This window comes from Protopterus annectens, chromosome 10.part0, assembly GCF_019279795.1.
Source record: "Protopterus annectens isolate FY-2018-M chromosome 10.part0, PAN1.0, whole genome shotgun sequence".
Taxonomy (NCBI): Eukaryota; Metazoa; Chordata; order Ceratodontiformes; family Protopteridae; genus Protopterus; species Protopterus annectens.
This window is the reverse complement of record NC_056744.1, coordinates 386,359,395-386,380,664: the sequence shown is the minus strand read 5'-3', so window position 1 is coordinate 386,380,664 and position 21,270 is coordinate 386,359,395. Positions and strand designations below refer to the sequence as shown.

The window sequence follows — 21,270 nt, the reverse complement described above, 5'->3', positions numbered from 1 at the left end:
ATGTTCCAGTGAGACATTCATGCAGAAGATACCTCAGATTTATAGCTGGCTCAGTGCACTACCAATTCTGTGCACTGCCCTTTGGCTTATCTACTGCAACCAGGGTCTTCACAAAATGCCTGGCACCAGTAATTGCATTTTGCAGACAAAGAGGAATTCAAATATATCCTTACTTGGACGACTGCCTTATTCAAGCAGAGAACAAAGACATTCTACTACAGCATCTGGAGTTTGTAAAAAGATTACTAACATGCCTAGGGTACACAGTAAACGAAAAGAAATCAAAACTAGTACCCTCACAAGAGATAATATTCCTGGGTGCAAGCTTAAATACAACTGCCCAGATGGCTTATCTCATGCCAGACAAGCAAAGACAACTGACTACTTATTTCAAAATGATGGCAGCAAAGACCCAGTTATCTGCAAGAAAAATTCTGCAGGCTTTGGGCTTCATGGCATCCTACATTCTGCTAATTCCATATGCAAAACTGCATATGAGGAAATTGCAATGGTATCTAAAAAGTGTTTGGACTCAACATTGCCACAACCTGGAGACAATAATTACCCTCATTCCCTGCCTGCAACAGGAGTTTCGATGGTGGACAAAGGCCTGTCACCACAACAAGGGACAGCCTTTCACTTTGCCCACAGCCAGGCAGACATTAACAACAGATGCATCAGATTATACCTGGGGGGCCCATATGGCAGGAAGATGTATTCAGGGCACATGGCCCACAAGCCAAATGCATCTACATATCAATCGAAAAGAGATGCTAGCTGTTGTAAATGCCCTGACAGCCTTCAAGGATCTACTTCATCCAGGACAACTATTGATAAAGACGGACAATACTACACTCATGTGGTACATAAACAAGCAGGGAGGTACACATTCCTACCCCCTCTTCAGACTAGCCATGACTTTGTGGGACACAGCATTGACTTACCAAGTACATCTGCAAGCACAATACCTGCCAGGAAAGATAAATTCTCTGGCAGATGAACTAAGCAGAAACCTCATGGATCCCCACGAGTAGAAATTGGATCCACAAGTCTTCAGCATGATAACAAGGAACTGGGGATGCCCGGACATAGACCTATTTGCCTCGCCTGACAACTGCCAACTACAGAGATTCTGCACAAGGACTTATCACAAGCAAGCATGGAAAGTGGATGCTCTGTCTTTCAGCTGGAAGAACTTAACAGTATATGCCTTTCCTCCTCTACCTCTCCTCCCCAAGGTAATCCTAAAGGTCAGACAAGAGAAGCCAAAAATGATACTGATTGCCCCAGACTGGCCCCGCCAGCACTGGTACCCAATCCTAAAGAGCTTGTCTCAATGCCCAGCCCGGACATTGCCTCAAATTCCTCACTTATTGACCCAACAAAACAGTCAGATCCTGCACAGCCAACTCAAGACTTTAAATCTGGCAGCATGGCGGATAATGTAACCATTCAAAACACGCCTCTCTCTAAAGCAGTGATGGATGTTATTTTGGAGGCCAGGAGGCCTAGCAGCAGAAATTCTTATGCAGAAAAATGGAAGAGATTCTGTGCTTGGAACCAGGCACAAGGAATTGACACGATTGTACCAAATATTCCTCAGATTTTGCAATACTTAACTGAGATGCTGGACAAAGGCCTATCCTTTTCATCAATTAGGATTCATGCCTCTGCCATTTCAGCTCACTACAATACATAACCACCTCTTTTTTCACATCCATTACTAAGGCAGTACCTCAGAGGGGCCAAAAACATATGACCTCCAAGGAGAGCACCAATACCTGCATGGGACCTAAATTATGTCTTGGAAAAGCTCACACTGCCTCCTTTTGAGCCAGCCTTTACAGCTGATATAAAATTCTTATCCTGGAAAACAGCTCTGCTCCTAGCAATAACCTCTGCAAGACGAGTCTCAGAGTTACAGGCACTCATGGCTGTGGAACCTTTCATCATTTTCCATCAGGACAGGGTTTCTCTAAGGACAAACCCGACATTTATGCCTAAGGTAGTGTCCAGTGTGGCCCTGAATCAAACAACTCATTTGCCTTCCTTTTATCCAAACCCACAGAATAAGGGTGAGAAATTTCTGCATTCTTTGGACATTCACAGGCAGCTACGCGTCTACTTGGATAGAACCAAAGATTTCAGAATCACAAGGAAAGGCTATCTCAAAGCAGACTATTTCAAAATGGATAGGCCACTGCATTCATTTCTGCTATTCACAGCATGGCAAATCAGTGCCTAAGGGCATTAGGCCACATTCAAACAGAGCAGCAGCCACTTCAGCAGCCTTCCTCAGAGGAGTACCAACCAAAGACATCTTAGAGGCTGCAACTTGGAGTTCAATGCACACTTTTACATAGCACTATCACTTACCTCTCTACTCTAAATCCAGAGCAGGCTTTGCCACTGCAGTTTTGCAGGACCTCATAGCCTCTCCTAATCCTATTTAGCTCCATCCGCCCAACCTTAGCTTTGGGATTCAACCCAATTGTAATGACTGCAACAGTGAAACACGATGAACATAGTACAGTTGTGTACCTACCATAAATGTAGATGTTCGAGTGTATTCACTGTTGCAGTCCAGGTTACCCACCCTCCATCCCCCTTTCCTTTGCTGGGTCTTATCTGTACCTCTCTATTCTATACAACCTATGTGGTGTATTTGCTTGTAGATGAAGGTAGAGTTTTACTTTACTGCGTGCTTGTTTATTGGCATAAATTAGCCTATCCTTTTGGGGGCACCTGACATCTGGGGCAAGAAAAACTGAAGAAAATGGCGTCGGCTGCATCTTTTATACCCCTGGCGCACGACGTCAGGGAGGAAGCGACAGCAACCGATGCCGGACCAGGACTTTGGAATTCAGGCCGACTGCGGGTAGCCTGCCAGCAGGATAACCCAATTGTAATGACTGCGACAGTGAATAACACTCTAACATCTACATTTATGGTAGGTACACAACTGTACTTTCCTACACTCCAGATTGCTCTGTTAGGCAGTCTGGATAGAGAAGAAAGGGAACTCCACCCTGCCAGCCCAGAAGTCTGTGTGGTGGTGACCGCACAGACCGGAAGACAACTGGACTGCATCGTCTGCAGGCTGGAGGGTCCAGCCTACTCACGTGTTGCGGGGAAACCCAGGACAGCCTGCGTGGGCTGCTACGGAGGACGTAGCTGACATGGAGGATCGGGCTGATTGCAGGGACAGATTCAGGTCACTACAGAGGGCTTAATAGCTGCCATGGAGGATCTGATCTGCTGGAGGGAGGTAGGGTGTGTGTGTGTGTGTGTGTGTGTGTGTGTGTGTGTGTGTGTGTGTGTGTGTGTGTCTGTGTGTGTGTGTCTGTGTGTGTGTGTCTGTGTGTATTTTATAAACATGTTATTTAGAATCATTATGACATCACAGGATCAGCCAAGTTCAAACATTATATGTTTAGGTTTTTAGTAGCATGTGGAAATATTAGGCAAGCCCAACTATTTGATGGGATGTTAAACTTCAGCTGAAGTCAAAACAGGTCTTGTAGTTATCAAACATTCCTGCCGGGAGACTTTATGACAGCTCACATGAAATTACATGGTAGGTTTGACCTCAACATTCATTTCAGTGGTTACCTAGTGTCAAGCATTTCCGGACAAAAGTGTTAACTTGTGCAGATTGTTTTATAATAAAGTCAACTTTCAGTTTCATTGGAAAATTTGCTTTGACTCTTGTCTGTGGCATATATGATTATGTAAGGATTTATCAAATCCTCATATAATCACATTATAGTTCATTGTAAAAATACACTGACTGCATATTTAATTGAAATACCATGAAAATTCATTATGTATTTACTCCTCCACCCCCATGTGGAGGCTTTGCCCTTACACCCACAACTAGGAAATAGCCTACAGTTAGGAAAAGGAGAAACTTCCTTAACTCCACTGTGAAGCATGGACTTAAACACATAGAATGCAGAAAGATTGTTTGTACGCTTACATGCAATTACATAAACTTTTGTTGCACGTTTGCACACATACGCACAATCTATCCTGCAGTGATCAACACTGAAAAGAGCAATGACAAAACTTTGATCACTTGGTTAATTACTTCATATTAGTATGTAGGGGAAGAATCCCACACACCCTATCACTCAAATGTACTAACTCCACAACTGCTGTACCTTGGAGAAAGAAGAATTCTCCTATAAAACACCATCTTGATCTATACAGGGGAAATCACAATAGTTACAGTGTTGTGGTCAAACTTTAGAGGGGTTCCTATTGCAAGTGCAGGGAATGAAAGTTTGCTCCTAGGAAGTGTTAAAATTTTAGCCCAATTAAGGGAAAATATCTCAAAGTTCCAAGTTGCTATATCTCAAAAATCTGCACTTTGGATAAGGTACGGTGATCTTGAAATTAGTATATATAAGTAGCATGGGTGTGACAACTTTTACAGCTCACTGTTATTTCATAGTTTAAGAACATGCATTAAGTATCAAGTCTTGAATTCCCAACTGGGCACCAGCTTTAGAATTCAATTCTGCAGAGCATCACATTTCTGCATTTAACACTATGCATTTAAGCAGCAGAAATGTGGATGGGTGCAGATCATCACAGTGGGGAGTTTGGCCTGTGTAAAAAACACTTTTAGTATTGGTCATTGTCACTTGTTAAAACTTACTGTACTTTATATCTTTGTGTGATAGCTCCTGTTTAATCCCTTTTAATGAATGTCATTATTTTTGTACACTGTCCTTTCTTTTGAGTTTGTTTAAACTGTTATATTTTACAGCTATTTCGTGGAGGTTTTCTCCCGATTCACCACTGAAAATTAGCAATATAACCCAGTTGGACTTTCCCCAGTAAATAAAAGCAAGTAAATAATAAAGTATACTAACACAAATTTATATATAGTATAAAGACATGTACACGCACAATCACACACGCATGCTTGTATACACATTGAACTACTTAAGAAGCATGCTGTTTGGGACAATAAAGTTAGAGTAACAGCTGAGAGTAAGTTGGGCCAGGTGCACAAATTAACAAGGTATTTGTTGTAAGACCTCTGCTGCTATTAGGATAGTAATGGGCTGTACAAATATAGCCCAGGATGGAGTATAAACTTTTTTTCTATTCTGGCTAACAAAGACAACAGTAAAAAATGCTGCCCTTCAAGAGAATTACACGAGTACACCCCACATCATGTGCTCAGACACGGACACATTCTGGCATACTATTGCCATAGATGGACAGGTAGCACTTTGCCTTCTGAATGTACCTTGCACCCACAGCATTACATTTAATTGACTGTACAGTAGATGAGATTTAAACTTTGTGTGTACAGTTTCCAATGCTGATCCCACAGCTTCTTATTCCCCATAGGAAGGTACTGACAGTGTAATTTCTATTTGCATACTGACAGTAATCATTTGTGTGGGCTTTTCTCTTTCAGTCCATAGTTGTGTGATTACAGTATATTTAAATAAGGAGGTATGGGACTACAATAGGGACTTGTCCTGTCAAAGAAATGCTATTTTTTGTGGGTTTCATCCAGCTGAAACTTTATTTGATGTGTTTCACCAGTTTGAAGCTTTAGAGAATTTAAACTTAACAAAACATAGTGTGATGTAATGTACTATGGTATATTTTATTAAGCTAACAGTTAAGGAGGTCATCCCAGAAATGCAGTTGTGCTGTAGGGCAGCTTGGTCAGGTTAAATGATGGATTCTGTTAAGGAAATGCATAAAGGGTAAAAAATAAATAAACTGTGTTATACAGCTGTGTACATGAGTCATCCATCATTATAAATGGCATGCTGGGTAGGAATGTATTTTTTTTATTAATAAACATGCTGCCTTTACTCTGTAAAGGTGCTCAAACTTAACCGTCTGTTAGCACATGAACAAACATTATCCTACATTTGCTGTGCAGATGAGCTGTGCAAACATGAGAGTTAATGTACACTGCCTTTTTCTGTGCTTCTGTGCTTATCTGTGCTTTTTGGATAAGAAACATTTTTACAAGTGGGGGTATCACAGAGATTGCTACTTTCAGCATGTTACTTGGTACTTTAATAAAGCTGAATATAAATTATAATTATAACTGCACTGCAAGGAGAAGTGGTTTGAGTTGAGTGCTGCTTGTTTTTCTTATACTTGATTTTGACTGGCATTCCAGTAATGTGTTCAAAAAGTAATTTATTTTTTCATGCCTCACAACCTTTTTGTTTCCATCTAGATATTAAGTAAGCTGTCATGCAGCCAATGCATTGAATATTTTTTTCTTCTACACTTCATTTTGTCTTGATTGGACTCTCATAATGACGGTTGGCACCCAGGGCAGCGTATTTAATTAAAGTTACAGTTGTTGTGATTTTGAGCATAGCTCCTCCCCTTTCTAGTTGGCCGCACCCCTTCCCATTGACCCCACCCATTCTCCTGTCTCCTGCAGCCCCCCCCTTTAATTTGAAGTTGCCAGCCACCCTTTGATTTGAAGTCACCAGCCACCACTGGAGAACCTAAGCAGAGAGTCAAACACTGCCACTGTTTCAACTTTTGCCACTTGAAATTAAAAACTGCTTGTGGGGGGGGGTCATGCACATAGTGTCAGCATTCAACCATTTTACTGCCACAAGGACAGAAACTCTGAGGACAGACTTGAACCTAGGTCTTGTGGATATGTATCCATTGAGAAAAAAAAAAGTGTCATCTGGGTGCTGAACTTGACAAGATCTCCAGGTAAGGAGTATCAACTTGGACAATGTGCATTATTGAGCATTGGAGCTGCTCAACACCCAAGCTCAAGAGCAACTGTGATGATCCTAGGGAACAGTTTCTAAAGTCTTGTGACCATGGGTTGGATATGCCCAAGACTACGATCTTCACTTCCATAGATCCCACTCCAGGGTCAGCAGAGTCTGTTGGCCCAGGTAGGAAAGGCTACTGAATTGCTCTCCACCAGGGTTCACAGCACAAAGCTTGGTCATTAAGCACATTCTTTATATTGGAGGAAAGGTCATGTTGCATTGCAGGGAACAGTGATGTGAAGTCATTGTCAGGCCCAGTGCATACTTCTCTCCCACAAACCATTTCCTTGTTACATGACCCCTGATTGTCATTAGTCACTTGCTTATCCTTATGCAAGACTGTGTATAGATTCATTTTCAGAGCTGCAGGGCAAACTAAACTGGCTCAGACAAAAAACACTGGATCTGATGCTGTCCTTTTCATTCTTCCGCACTGATGGGTCTCTGATCTGACATCAGATCCAACTCTGCTGCTTCTTCCAGACTTAGGCTGCGAGTCACTGGGGCTGCCACATCTTAGTGTTCATAGGTCCTTCACCAGGAACAGCTCTGCTGAAAGAATGGATGGACTTAGGTGAGTCCTTGGGACTTAATGGAACTGTACTGTAGTGTGGGGGCCTTGAAGGCTGCCCCCCTATTCTGAGCAGTTAAAAAAAAGTTATTGTTTTTTATCGTATCTCTTCAGCAGCCAGGCTTTGTTTGCAGTATTTGTTATGAATCTTGTTTAATCGGCTATTTTATCCATACAGTCCTGGACCAGAATTTAAGATATTCCTCTTTGTTTTTTGCTGCAAAGAGCATGAACAGTTTTTGTTGCATTCTGCATTTCAGCAGCTTCAGCTAACACATCTGTGTTGCGTAGATAGTATCCCTTTAAGGGCGTAGATAGTATCCCTTTAAGGGCAACAGCAGTGGACTGTCTGAAAAAAATCCTTCCTTTTTTTCCCTTAGTTAGCATCTGAATCAAACATCAGCCAGTCCATAAATCTTCCAGTTTTCCCAAAAGTCTCAAACAAAGGAGAATATATGTTATATCTGCTTGAGCTTCATAGATAACTTATCTCCACAGAGCAAAAGACTTCAGAAAATTAGATCAATTATTTGTTGTATTTTTCAAAGTTAAATTAGGGTGTGGTGTTTCCAAAGCCACTCTTTCTAGATGGCTGTCAAACTGCATTTGCTTCTTCATGACAAGTTGGGTTTGCCATTATCTAAAAGACCAACAACTAATTCAACAAGTCAGTTGCAGCTTCCACAGTTTTTCTACAGAATCTGGCTGTTGATGAGGTTTATGCTGCTACAGTTTAGTCAACTGTTTACACCTTCATGTCTCATTATAAACTGGATCTCTACAGTCTAGATTACGTTCCTGTTTTGGCTCCACTTTTGTCAGGAATATCCTTCCTTAATGCCTCCCAGGAAATTGGTAGCTAGGCAATCTGTCCCAACAGATAAATCAGAATAGACAATATTGGATACGAAAGTTGTACACTCATCACAGCAATAGATCCATGTTGTCCTAGTCTCATCTGGTTCAGCATCACTCCCTTACCTATAGTGCCTTAAAGAATGGGTGGTACTCTGAGTCATCTTGCAGATATCAAACTCAGTCGGTTGCTTCTTTTCTCTACATCTAAGTACCTTTCATGGTAGGCTTTGGTCTCAATAAGATGCCAATGTACTTTTTCTGACAAACTCTATCGGAGACATTCAGGGGAAGGCAGAGGGTTTATGGGCAGAGGAGGAATCCGAGCCCTGGAGCCACATGTTTGGAACTGTTGAAACTTAATCTGAGTCAGATTTGAGTCCCAACAGTTGATCCAGACAAAAATAGGACAATATGGATCTGTCATTATGGTGATTGCATAACTTTTGTTTATGTTTCAATGGATACTGTTTGTGAATTTATTTTGTAATAGTTAATGTAAAATTGTTGTTAAAGTATGTGCTGTTCATTTTTTTGCTAATAATCTTTGTTACAGTATAAGTAAAATCTGTATTATTGATTTTTTACAGGGATCAAGTGAAAGAAATGTTTGATCATGCATACAGCAGCTATATGGTAAGCAGTACTTTTCTTGAGAAATGTGGCTGAAGTGACTTATTTGCAATATTCCTGTGCAATATTCATAGTGTTATCCTTTACTGAATTCTGACCTAGACATGATTCCTAGCATAAAACTTTGGACTTTTTTATTCCTTGTTGCCGAAATTCCATTTTTTTACCTACAGGCATCCTCGGGTAGTAATGTGAAGTTGGAATTATAACTTATCATTGTAACATACTTCCTGGAACTTTTTAAGCACCTTTATTAATTTATCACTTAAGGTATAGGCAAACATATAGTATTTTTTTCCATTTACATAAATTATGTATCTTGCATGTTTTCTTTCTTTATCACTGTCATCAGTCTGACGTAAATTGCTCAGTTCCTTCCTTCCCTTAAACCTCACTCTTCCTCCTCCTGAACATTATTCTGCATGGATTGTTCCCACAGTTTCCATTTATTTCTATGTAGTTTGCTCCTTCCCTTTTCTAATAATCTCTGTTCCAAATATTTTGTTTCTTTTGTAATATTCAGTACTTCTAATACTTAGTTTTCCATTTCTAGTAATTGCTTTTTTTGGCAGCCAACAGGATTCAACTTAACAAGGACTTACTATGTCTAAGCAATCCAGATCCTGTGTCTTGGCTCAAAAGAATCATTTCCTTAGTTACATCCATTTGCTTACCCAGTATTTCTGGTAGAGTACTCTGTAGGGAATTTTTAAAATCTGCCAACTCATTACACTCTAAACACATATGTTCTCAGTTTCCTATTTCTTCACCAGCATTCCTCCAACGTTTGCTACCTGAGGGAGAAATTCTTTGAAGTCTGCTTGAGGTGTAAATATACCTATGCAAACATTTCCATTTAAAAATCCTAAACTTTCTGGACTTTTGTTTACTTGTGACCCATAATATAGTCTGATATTGTTCCTTTGTAAATTGATTTTCCAGTCTCTTTTTCCAGTCTTTTCTAACTTCCTCTGATTGATTCTTATAGTTACTGTGTAATATTTTGTACACCATATGAATTATCCCTATTTAACAGCAGTTTCTGTTCTAGATTAAACTAAGAACTTTACCAGAGCAGGTCCCTCTCTTATGATTCCCCTACCCTTTCTCTTTGCCTGTACTCTATCAGTACCTGGTAGGGAAGGCAGTTTCTAGCCTGCAGTCCAAACATCGTCTTGGCCTCATACGACTTACCTTTCCCTCGCTGTTTGTTCCTAATACCTAATTTCTGCTTTTAGGAATATAATATTCTGTATGTGGTTGTTATTCTCCTTAAGGATCTGCATCCCATTATCTCCATATTTCTGGAATTTTTACACTGCTTTATAGTAATCTACTATGAATTATGACCATCTGCTTGTGTTGTATATATGAGCCTTAACTGTGTAGCTCAAATCCATCCATCCATCCTCAACCTCCTTTTCCCATTTTGCACATGGAGTTAGGGTGTCAGTTCAACAGTGCCAATCATCTTGAGCCAAGGTTTACACCGCTGGGTAGATAGCCCTGCTTTGGTAGCTCATCCATACCACTCATTTGCACCTATGGCCAATTTAGAGTGTTCAGTCCATCTGCTGCATGTCTTGGGATGTCAGAGGAAGCTAGAGCACCTGGAGGAAACCTACACTGCCAGAGGGAGGACATGCAGACTCCACACAGAATGCACTCCAGTTGAGAATCGAACCAGAGAACATCTTGCTGTAAGGCAGTAATGCTAACTGCTGCGCCACTGCAAGGATCAATTTATCCCAGTTAACACATGCCCTCTACCACTCCCAGATAAATTCCTTCAGATATTTATTAATTATTGTCCACAACTTCCTTGGTTGATAAAAATGTCTGACCTGTCTCAGGCATGAAACCAATTGAGAGGCTGCATTTGAGCAGATCATCGAGTGACTTGATGAAATAGTGCTTCACACTGATAATGAGGCAGAGTGTTTTTTTTTGTCAGGACATTGGAAGAAGCATTGTTAGCTTTTGAGAATGCTTTTTGGACGTGCTCCAGGGTAGTCTTTGGGTGGTTGCCGCCATGATGACATGCAGGAGGAGTTTGACAGGGGGACAGGAAGGAAACGTTTGAGCTAAATTTATCTGCTAGTATGTTGGTTATGCTTTCAGCAGCTGAAAAGGTGGTGGTGGTGTTGTTGTTGTTGTTGTTGTTATGCCTTGTTCAGTTTAATGCTGGGTATTGTTCCTGAGTTTTCTACTATTGTTGGTAAAGGTGTTATGGGTCTCATTGACAGAGGTACCAGTTTCCAGCTCTTATTTATCCTTGGTAGATTTGATTAACCTCTTGAGTTCACTTTTAGAATGTGGCGTTTTCAGTTTATTTCTCAGAATAATAATTTTTTTTCCAGCTTGTTTATACTAGGGTTTCACATTTTGTTCCCCTGCTTGACAATGTATTAATTTCTGGTAGTGATCAATGTCTTTATACATGCATTGAGATGTGAATAGAAACAGTCTGCAAATTCAGCCGCATTTGCTGTTGGGTCCAGGAGGGGAGGGAGTCTCTTAAACTGATTCAGATTGTTAGTCTGTAGTAGGTTTCGAGAAATCTCTAAAGACATTGGATTTTGGACAAGTTCAGTTTGGTCTTCTTGGTAAATTCTGCTTAATAATGATCAGATCTAATCAGTGGTGGGGCAACTGTTGGTTTAGATGATAATGAGGCTGTAATTGTGACAGCAAAGTTCAGAAAAGTTATGCTTCTGTCTGGTCTAAAGAGTTCACAGTGATGAAGCTCAGGAAGCACATTTATATAGTAGTGTATTTTTTTCTTATTTATACATGCATAGTTGAAATTCCAAAGGCTTTATAGCATTTGGCTCAATGGTAAGCAACTGTAGTTTGTTCAGGTATATCTCATGGGTGGTGGGTGATTTAGAGGGGGTGCTTTAGTTGGTTGGGATGTGGTAAGAGATCTTATTGACAGTAACTGGGATGTGGAGGAATTTGCAGCTGTTGTTTTATCTTATAATTCTTGAGGTGATGGTACTGCAGCAGAAAATGGACTACTACCATTTGTACCAGAAGGACACTTGATAGACAATCTGAACAAGTGGTTGTCATTGAATCCTGGAAGTGAGTCTGTGTTCTCACTGTGCTGAAGCTATGTTTCTGTGATGATGCAGATGCAAGTATTTTCTAGCATCAGCAGGGCTTCTTAGGAAGGCATTTTATCGATGCTTCTAACAGCAAGCATCACTACTTTTATAGTGCTCTGATTTGGTTTGTGTAAGCTGTTAGATGTAGTTGACAGACTTTGCCTAAAGAATATACTATGAGTTGGAGACTGTTTTGGCCAGTGTACTAAAGCCCTTGGGAGAGAGGTGCTGACACAAATTGGACCCCTCCCCCACCAGAATGACACCAGTAAATAAGCCACTTACTGAAGATGGTTATCTTTCACTTAGTAAATGAAGCACCTCCTACTTTGTACCCAGAAGTTATTATACACACTAATGTTATGAAGGAAAGCAAAGAGTATACAGGGCAGTGGAGATACCATTGTACCTCAGATCAAGTTGACAAATGACAACATGATTGTATGCACTGGAGGAAAAGGTTGGTGTGGTATTGGTACCTTCAAAGACTGTTTTATCCTCTGTGGAGTTAGGTAATGGAAAATTAACCTGTAAAGAAATGCACAAAAATTAGTGTTGAAAGCGGTATCAGAATATTGGGGGGTAAAAATGTATGCAAAAAGAAACGAGTTTGTAACACACGGCGCAGTTGTGCAGCGGTTAATGCTGTCGCCTCACAGCAAGAGGTTCTCCGGTTCAGTTCTCAGCTGGGGTGCCTTCTGTGTGGAGTTTGCATGTTCTCCCTGTGTTCGCTTGGGTTTCCTCCGAGTAATCCGGTTTCCTCCCACATTCTAAAGACATGCTTCTGGAGCATTTCTCCCCGGGCCTCCACTGAAAACAGGATCTGCGGAACCTAGTCGGACTTTCCCGGTCAACAAATGTTAAATAAAAAAATAAAAATAAAATGTCTTGACAATTGAAGTTAACACTGTTAAAATCACTGAGGGGATTCACAGGAAAGAATATTCAACTTCTGTGAATGACCAGCAAGAGGTAATAGAAGGCAACATGGGATTTATGACTAAAAATAATTGTTTATTGTTCAGACGTTATTCCAGATGAGATTCTAGTATTATCAGATTCTGTGTTTGTCTGTTAGGAGATGCATCACTGATTTAAGTAAAGAGAAAATGACAATCCATTCATTGGCTGGTTTAAAACTTAGTGGGTACACCTCAACTGTCAGGAGATTAGATAATGGTAGGATATGTTAGATTATATGCTATAAATTGTGTGAACGATGGAAGACGCACACCAGTGAATCATATGAAGAAGTCTGTTCTGGAAGTATTGACAATATTGTTGACAAATAATGTAAGAATTGTTTTTAGTGAATGTCTTCCATCACCTGATTATAATGACTATGCATACATGAAGGCTTGTAAGTACAGTACTTTGTTGAAATCCCTGTGTTATGGTTATAATCGTATGCTTTTGATTTATTAGGAAAGTATGAGTGATAATTCTTACCTCTACTCATTTAAATTATTGTGGGTCTGAGTACGTTTTCAGGACAAGTAGAGGATATATTTTACATTTTTAGAAGAAATTATTCATCATATCACATGCTTTAAATGCATATTTATGTAATGCAAGAAGGCTGAAAAATAAGGTAGATAAAATGTAAAAGTATATCGGGTTTGAAAATCTATCAATTATATGTGTTGCTGAATCATTAGACACTAGTATGCTCACTTTTTATTTGTTATAACAAATACACGTGTTGAAGAGAAATTGAACAGGAAGATAGAGTCATGGTTCTGTTTCATGAAACCTTGGGAGATCAATTAATAATTTGTTAGAAATTTTAGTAATAGGTGTGAATCTTGACTCCATTTCTGGACTAGTACATTTATTGATGTTATAGAAAGCCCTCAATGAATATGTTGTTGTGTCTTTCGGCTTTTCCCGGTTAGGATTCGCCACAGCGGAACTCCGGTCCGCTAATGATTGGTAGTTGATTTTTGCGTGCCGAGTTACCAGCCCTGACGCACAACCTTCAATGAAGGTACGCCCATTTACGCATGTCTCCACGCAGAAGACGCTCTAGCTGAGAATCGAACCGGACAGCGTCTGACTGTGAGGCGACAACACTACCGCAGCACCACCACCGCGCCTCTATGAATATGTCATGGCACAAAAAATTATTGAATATAAAACACATATTACCCATGGATAATTTTTTATCTGACTTTTTAAATTATTCTCACATTGATAGGGAGAATTGCTTCTCATCATTTTCTATTGTACAACAGTTCCTAGAATTATTAAGTCTGAAAAGTTTTTCCCCGTTATTCAGTGAAACTGTTAGAGGACAGAATATTTTAGACATCACAGTAACAAATTTTGATGACATGATAAAGTTAGACTGGGCCCACCTTTAGGACTTTAAAATCATTTGTCTATTAGGTTTAGTATAGATTTAACATTAAATATTATGAGATGCCACCATTAACAAAGAATAAAAAATATTATTTTAATAAGGTTAATTATGAGGAGCTAAGTAAAAAAATTCTTCATATTAATTGGACAGAATGTAATAATGATGTAGACTCTGGTTACACTATTTTGGAATCTTTGTCAATATATATTCAATAGGAAAGACAAAGATAGAGCATATGATTGATGTTTCCAAAGTGTAAGCTTCAGTTTTAGTGGAATAAATTGAAAAGTTATAGAAGAAAAAGAGAGATTAGTCCAGTTGTTAAAGAAGTACCTGACAAGGAGAAATAAATTTAAGTTAAAAAACAGTAGCTTTTAAGAATAAGTTAAAGGAAGTTAAAGCTTATTTTGAAATTAATGGGGTTCAAAATAATGCAGAAAATAAGTTATACTATAAATATATAAACAATCAAAACAATACTAAATATGCTGTTAGTTTGGAAATTAGTTTAATAGATTATTCACCAATTATTCAATAGCTGGCCAAGATCTAGATTATACAGATAGTAAATTAATATTATAAGGGTGTCCATTAATTGCTAAGGAAATGGTGAGATTTTCTTTTATGAGTCGGAAAAGATACAGTTATGTGTATTGATGAGATATATGGCATTTTATTAACTAAGATCTAAACCTCATTGATTTATACTTTAAGCATAATATTTAGCAATAGGTTTAGAAACAACTTTGTACCCAGTACATGGAAAACTTCTGTTATACTGCCTCAAAACTATAGGCTGATAAACTTGATGGTCATTTTAGGAAAACGTTTTCATAGGTTCATAGGTTGGTACTAGGCTATCGGCCCTAGGGCCTATACAAGCGTAGCCATAACAATTCCCTGGATATTTCTTCCCACAATATTTACTTCTTTGGACCCCTGTCTAGCAGGGTGACTGACATGATTCCAGGGGTGAATTTCCTATCTCCCATCCAATCATCTAGGTTCCTTTTGAAGAGGGCCAATGAGGCGCTTTGCTTGACATGTATGGGCAGTCTATTCCAGAGTATGGGGAGTCTCTGGGTCAGGAACCTATCCCTCCAGCATGTTTTGTTCATTGTGGTGATGAGGTTCATTGTGATGATGAGGTTTAGTTCCCTGGAGCATATGGCTCTGAGGGAATTGGGATTTCTTTAAGTGGAGCATGTCCAGCAACTCAGGATTTAACATGGCCTTGTATGTTAAGCAGAGATCGCCTCTGAGTAGATGATATGCTACAGAGTATAGCTGGAGTTTTTTTTAGACGGTCAGCGTATGGCATCTGCTTTAGGCCTGTGATTCTTTTAGTGAGGTATTTTTGTGGCCTTTCCAGCTGTTGCAGATGTCTTGTGAGATACATACCAAACGGGTCTAATGAGGGATGAGTACAGTGGGACAATGACTTCCTTTTTTCTGGATGAAAAGCCCTTAGTGATGAGGTGTGCCACATAGAAGGATTTCCTGACTGTTGTGGTGATGTGGTTATCGAAAGTGAGACCACTGTCCACCTGTGTCCCTAAGTCTCTCATCACACTTTTGATGTTTAGTGTACTGCCACCTATGTGGTAATTCATGGGTACATGTTTTTTTCCAAAGGGGATAACTATACATTTCTTGGCATTAAGCTTGAGCCCATGGCTCTGGCACCAGGCATCTGTTTCTGTGAGGCCCTTTTGTAGAATATCCACATCATTTGGGGATTCAGTAATATCTCCCAGTTTGCAGTCATCTGCGAACTTTGTTAGCCAGAGTCCCTTAGTGTTGGCCTGTACTTCAGAGAAGTAGATGCCAAACAAGAGTGGTCCCGGGACTGGAACCCTGAGGTACTCCACTTGTCACTTGTCTGGAGCTGGATTTGGAGTCTGCTACTTTTACAGTCTGGGTTCTGTCAGTAAGCCAGTTGGCAACCCATCGAGTGACGTAGGGATTTATGCCCAGCTTAGTAAGTTTATCTATGATTCCAGAGTGGGGGATGGTGTCGAAGGCCTTGGCAAGGTCCAGATAGGCTGTGTGGACTGCCTTACCCTCGTCCACAGCTCTGGAGACTGATTCGAAGAAGTCAGTCAGATTCAGGAGACAAGATCGGCCCTTCACAAACCCAAACTGGTTGGGGTACAGTGTTTGAAGGTTGCCAATGTCTTTGTTTATAAGTTCCATGATAATTCGTTCCATGCCCTTGCAGATCAGGCTTGTCAGACTGATGGGACGGTAGTTCCCGGGATCCAAGGTGGATCCCCCTGAGGCGAGGCTATGTTTAAACATGACACTTAGGTGAGGTGCCAGTTCATTTTGTAGTTCATGTTGTACACAGCCTGGGATGTCATCTGGTCCCATGGATGCTGTATTCTTAGCTTTGGAGAGTGTAGTTTCTACCTGTGTGGCCGTGATTACCAGAATTTGGCAATCTTTTGATATTGAGATGGGCCCTTTAGGGGGTGAGAGGGGGGTGAAGTTGGCACTAAATCGATCTGCCAGGATATTGGCAATATCCTTGGGATCAGTATATTTAATGCCATTCTGTTGTAGCTCAGAGCAGATCTGAGCATTGCCATTTAGATTTTTGACATAACTATCGAATGCCTTGTGTTTGTCTTTGGAATCTTTGGCAATTTTGTTTTCGTAACTAGCTTTTGAGGATTTTATGAGGGATTTCAGCTTCTTACTGAGGCTGGTGAGGGAGTTTTTTGCATCCTGGGATTTTCCTCTTTTCTGCAACAGTTTCTTCCTTCTGTTGTATAGTTTGTTTATAGCAGGGGACCACCAGATTGGCTTCCTTTTTTGGAGGGATGGCACGATTCATGCACGAGTGGATGTGCTCGTACAGTGCCTTAGTGTAGGATTCTGCAATCGAACTTTCAGATCCCGTCTGCATGGGCATCGTGAAGTTTGTCACTTCTGACTTCAGTAGCATGAAGTTGGCTTTGGAGAAGTTTTTTTAAGGAGGTTTTCTTACTGGGGGGTGGGGGTGGGATGTGGATGTCAAGGGTGATTTGCTTATGGTCACACCTGAGCAATGAGGGGGTGACCACTGGTGTGGAGCATCTATCTCCCATGTAGGTAATAACCAGGTCTAGGATATTGGAGCCCCTGGTGGGACAATGAATTAGTTGATCCATGGCATTGGAATTTATGAATTCCAAGAACTGTTGGGAAAAGGAGTTGGTGCCCGAGTAGTTTTCCTAGTTAATGGCAGGGTAGTTGAAATCACCCAGTATTAGGGTGTTTGGTTGTATCTTAATATTTCCAATATGTTTAGAAAGGTGTAATGAGAATCTTGGGGCATGGCGGGGGATCTGTAGCAAGCTACAAGTTGGATTGCAGTCTTACCTAGTGTTAGTTGCACTTGGAGAATTTCAGATGCATTGTGTTGGGCAACTAGCCTGGAGGTGTGAATATCCTTGGTGAATATGGACACTCCTCCACCTTTAGTGTTTCGGTCTTGGTTTTGTGGCTGAAAAGTGTGGTAAGGGTTGTAGATTGGTATTGCAGGGGTGCTCTCTGGAGCCTTGAACCAGGTCTCAGTTACTGCACAGATATCGATGTTCTCCATTTTTAGGATTTCCTCGAGAGAGTGCATTTTGAGGTTTAGACTTCTAGCATTGCCTTCTGATTTTGCATGCTATTATCTGTTACGGCGGTGGTTTTATCCTTTGTACCTTGCCTAAAAAAGGCACTATAGGGGTGGCAAGAGCTTTAGCCAGTAACCTGAATCCCAGGGGTGACCGGTACAGACCATCACTGGCAAAGCATTGTGGTTTGTCAGTCATGTCTTCCCAGGCAGACAGATACTGGATCCCGTTTGAATGACACCAGAAGCTTAGCCAATTGTTGAAGTCAATCATTTTGTCCTTATACTGTGGTATCATTCTGGGCGAAGGCAGAATGCTACTCATGACTAGGGTCATACCTGCCTGGGCCACATGATCCAAGAGCTCTTCCATGTCTCTCTTCATGTAGTCCAGGGAGGTATGTCTCAAGTCATTCACTCCAGCATGGACAATGACGGAGTCGTATTTGTACTTGTTGTGGAGTGACTTGAGTGCATGTGTTATGTGGCGGATCCTGGCACCCAACAGGCAGTTGACTGTAATTTTCTCCTTGTTCAGCCTGGTGAGTGGGACATCCGTGTGCCTGACTATAGAGTCACCTATGACTAAAGTGTTGGGTATATTGTCTTGCCTTAGGGGCTGTTGTTAGGTGGTATACTGGTGTTGTGAGCTATGTGTCACTTTGGTTGTGACTGGTGTTTGTTTGCGTTTCAGCTTCGGAGGTCCTTGTTGGTTTGGCAGGTTAATGTTAAGGGCCTCCGCATATGTGGGTTTAGTGTTGCTATGGGTGGGTATTGATGGTGTGGGTTTTGAAGGGCTATGAGTTGCTGAGGTGTAATGCAGGTGTTAACCTTCTCGTCTTGACTGTCTAACACAATCTTGGCCGGAGAGAGCTTTGCTTCCAGTTTGACTATGTAAGTGCATCTCTCACAGGTTGTAGTGTTGGGTGGTAGGAGGAGAGGATTGTTTGTGTACATGAGGCAGTTGCCGCATTGCCCCAGTATGCCCAGATTCACCAGGTGGACAGGAGAAATCACTGGAAGATGACCCTTGGACATGCCTGTCTAGGTGCTTTTTTTATGTAAAGTTTAAGAGCTGTTTTCCCCTTACCTTTGCAAGGTACTTTGCAATTATAGGCTGTTTAGTGCCTACGATTAATTCCACCTTATTGACAAGGAGAGTTGAGTGCTTGTATCAGTTTCAGGCTTCCTAGTGCTTTCCAGCAGGTTCTAGAGCAACTGCTAGTCACAGGGGGTTCAGATTTTAGTGCTACTACTGAAAAAACAGCTAGTTTTAAGGGAAAATTTGAAGAGCACACTTTCTGGCACCTGGAATAGTTTAACTGTAGCCTCACAGTGCTGCACGGTGTGAAAAATGTGCAAACACAAGCATTTTTAAGCCAGAAAGTTGAAAGGGATAGAAATCAGCCCAAAAAGGCTAATAAAAAATGTGAACTGATGGGGCTGCTTGTAAAACATAACTCAACTATTATGGATGAGATATATCTTGAAATTAAACTACTTGATAGTAAGATAACAGAAGATTTACAATTCCAACAATACAAGGTGAGATATCAAAATATTTTCAGTGATATTGACAAGATTTGTGACTACATAAAACAGCGGAAGTTGAGGAAGCTCGAGAGGGATAAAAAAGATTATCTTAAGGGGACTGCATACCCCCCACCACCACCACCACTGAGTCAACAAAGAGTCCAGGTTGAGGGACCAAGTAACCAACAGGATTTGTCAGATGACAACCCAGATGAAGTGGTTGCCCATTCTAACAGTCACAATCTTTAGGACAGACTGAGCCTTTGGAGGTAGGTGTGAATTCGCAACAAACAAGCAGATTATTACAGCCCCTATCCAATCCTCACTGGAGATTCCAGGCGCAAGGAAGGAAGAAATCCAGCAGGGGCCACTCCATTGGAGGACCACGTTAGAAGCCCCAGTGGACACAGGTACTATTGTTATTTCTAACACCCCTTGTGATTTTCATATTTATAACTACATCTCTTTTGACTTGAACAATGAACATGCTGATTTACTTGTATTAATGGATAACCAGCAATATGTTCCTGATCCACATTGTCCACGTTTTCCCAGTTTAACTAGTCCTGATTCACATCCACTTTTGTTACAGTGTGAAAACGCTTGTGAGGTGGATATTACATATCATTTAAAGGCTGGGACTGGTAGTAAATCTTTTAACTTGAGTAGATCTCATTGGGAAATGTTAAAGGAAATTACTGGCTGTGACAATCTTAGAGTGATGCAGCCGGACAAAGGATGAGGTCTAGTAGTGATGGAACAGTTGGATTACCAACAAAGAATGTTTAACCTTTTATACAATGTTTCATATTCTGAAGTTTCACTGAATGAAATTAACATTTCTTACAGGAGGATTGATAGCTTGCTTTATGATATGCTTATGCAGGGTGAAATTTCACCTGAACAACATAGGTATATGAGTGTTGATTTCTTCAAAGTTCCATCTATTTTTTGGACTTTCCAAGGTACACACAGCCTGCTGGATCCACCTTTTAGACCTATAGTGAACGCTGCTCACTCAGACATATTTTATTGCTAAACTGATTGACCGTTTATTGAAACCCTATGTCTTGGCTATGTCATGATTATGCCATGACTTTTGAGATTTCTTGGCAAGGTGCAACAATTTGGCCTTATTTCCTAACTTATGTGTTATTACCATTGATGTCAAGGTTTTGTTTGCATGTATTCCACATTAGACTGACATGGTTTGGTTTGAGGAATGCCTCATGTTTCATCTGAAAATGGAATATGGTGTCCACTCTTATGCGGGTTGTTTTGGAATATAACTTATTTATTTCGAAGGTCATTATTTCAAACAGACAAAGGGAGTTGCCATGGGTGCAGCATGTGCCCCTTTATTTGCAAATATTGTTATGGCAGCATGGGAAGCACAGTGTTTTAAGCAATGCCTGTATACTCAGCATGTGTACATGTATACCCGCTACCTTGATGACCTTTTTATTGTTTGGGCAGGTCCTGTGCTCCTTATTGATGATTTTATGAGGTATATTAACCACACCACATCTTTTTTGGTTTTTGCTCATACTGTGGGTCTTGGTGAGATCAATTACTTTGACATCTCCTTTTTTGACTGTGAGAGACTTTCTGTTTCCTCTACATTTTATCAGAAACCTACTTATTCCAGCAGCTTACTTTATTATACCAGCAACCACCCCATTCACCAGAAATGTGGGTTGGTGAAGGGCAAAGTGGTTAGAGCAGGCAGGATGGTTACCCTATGGACTGAGTTTGTGGAAGAATGTGATGGGTTGAAAGGCATGGTTGCCAACAGGGGATATCCCTTG

At 40.6% G+C, this 21,270-nt stretch overlaps 1 protein-coding gene across 3 annotated transcripts in view; it reads left to right on the top strand.

The window, feature by feature from the left end:
* The window catches only part of EDEM3 (ER degradation enhancing alpha-mannosidase like protein 3), a 1,015,437-nt gene that overhangs the window by 62,371 nt on the left and 931,796 nt on the right, over window positions 1–21,270 (top strand). For all 3 annotated transcript variants that reach the window (XM_044085305.1, XM_044085306.1, XM_044085304.1), the window contains exon 2: window positions 8,808–8,853. In XM_044085305.1, coding sequence (XP_043941240.1) covers window positions 8,808–8,853 — 46 coding nt within the window. The remainder of the gene's footprint in view (window positions 1–8,807; window positions 8,854–21,270) is intronic.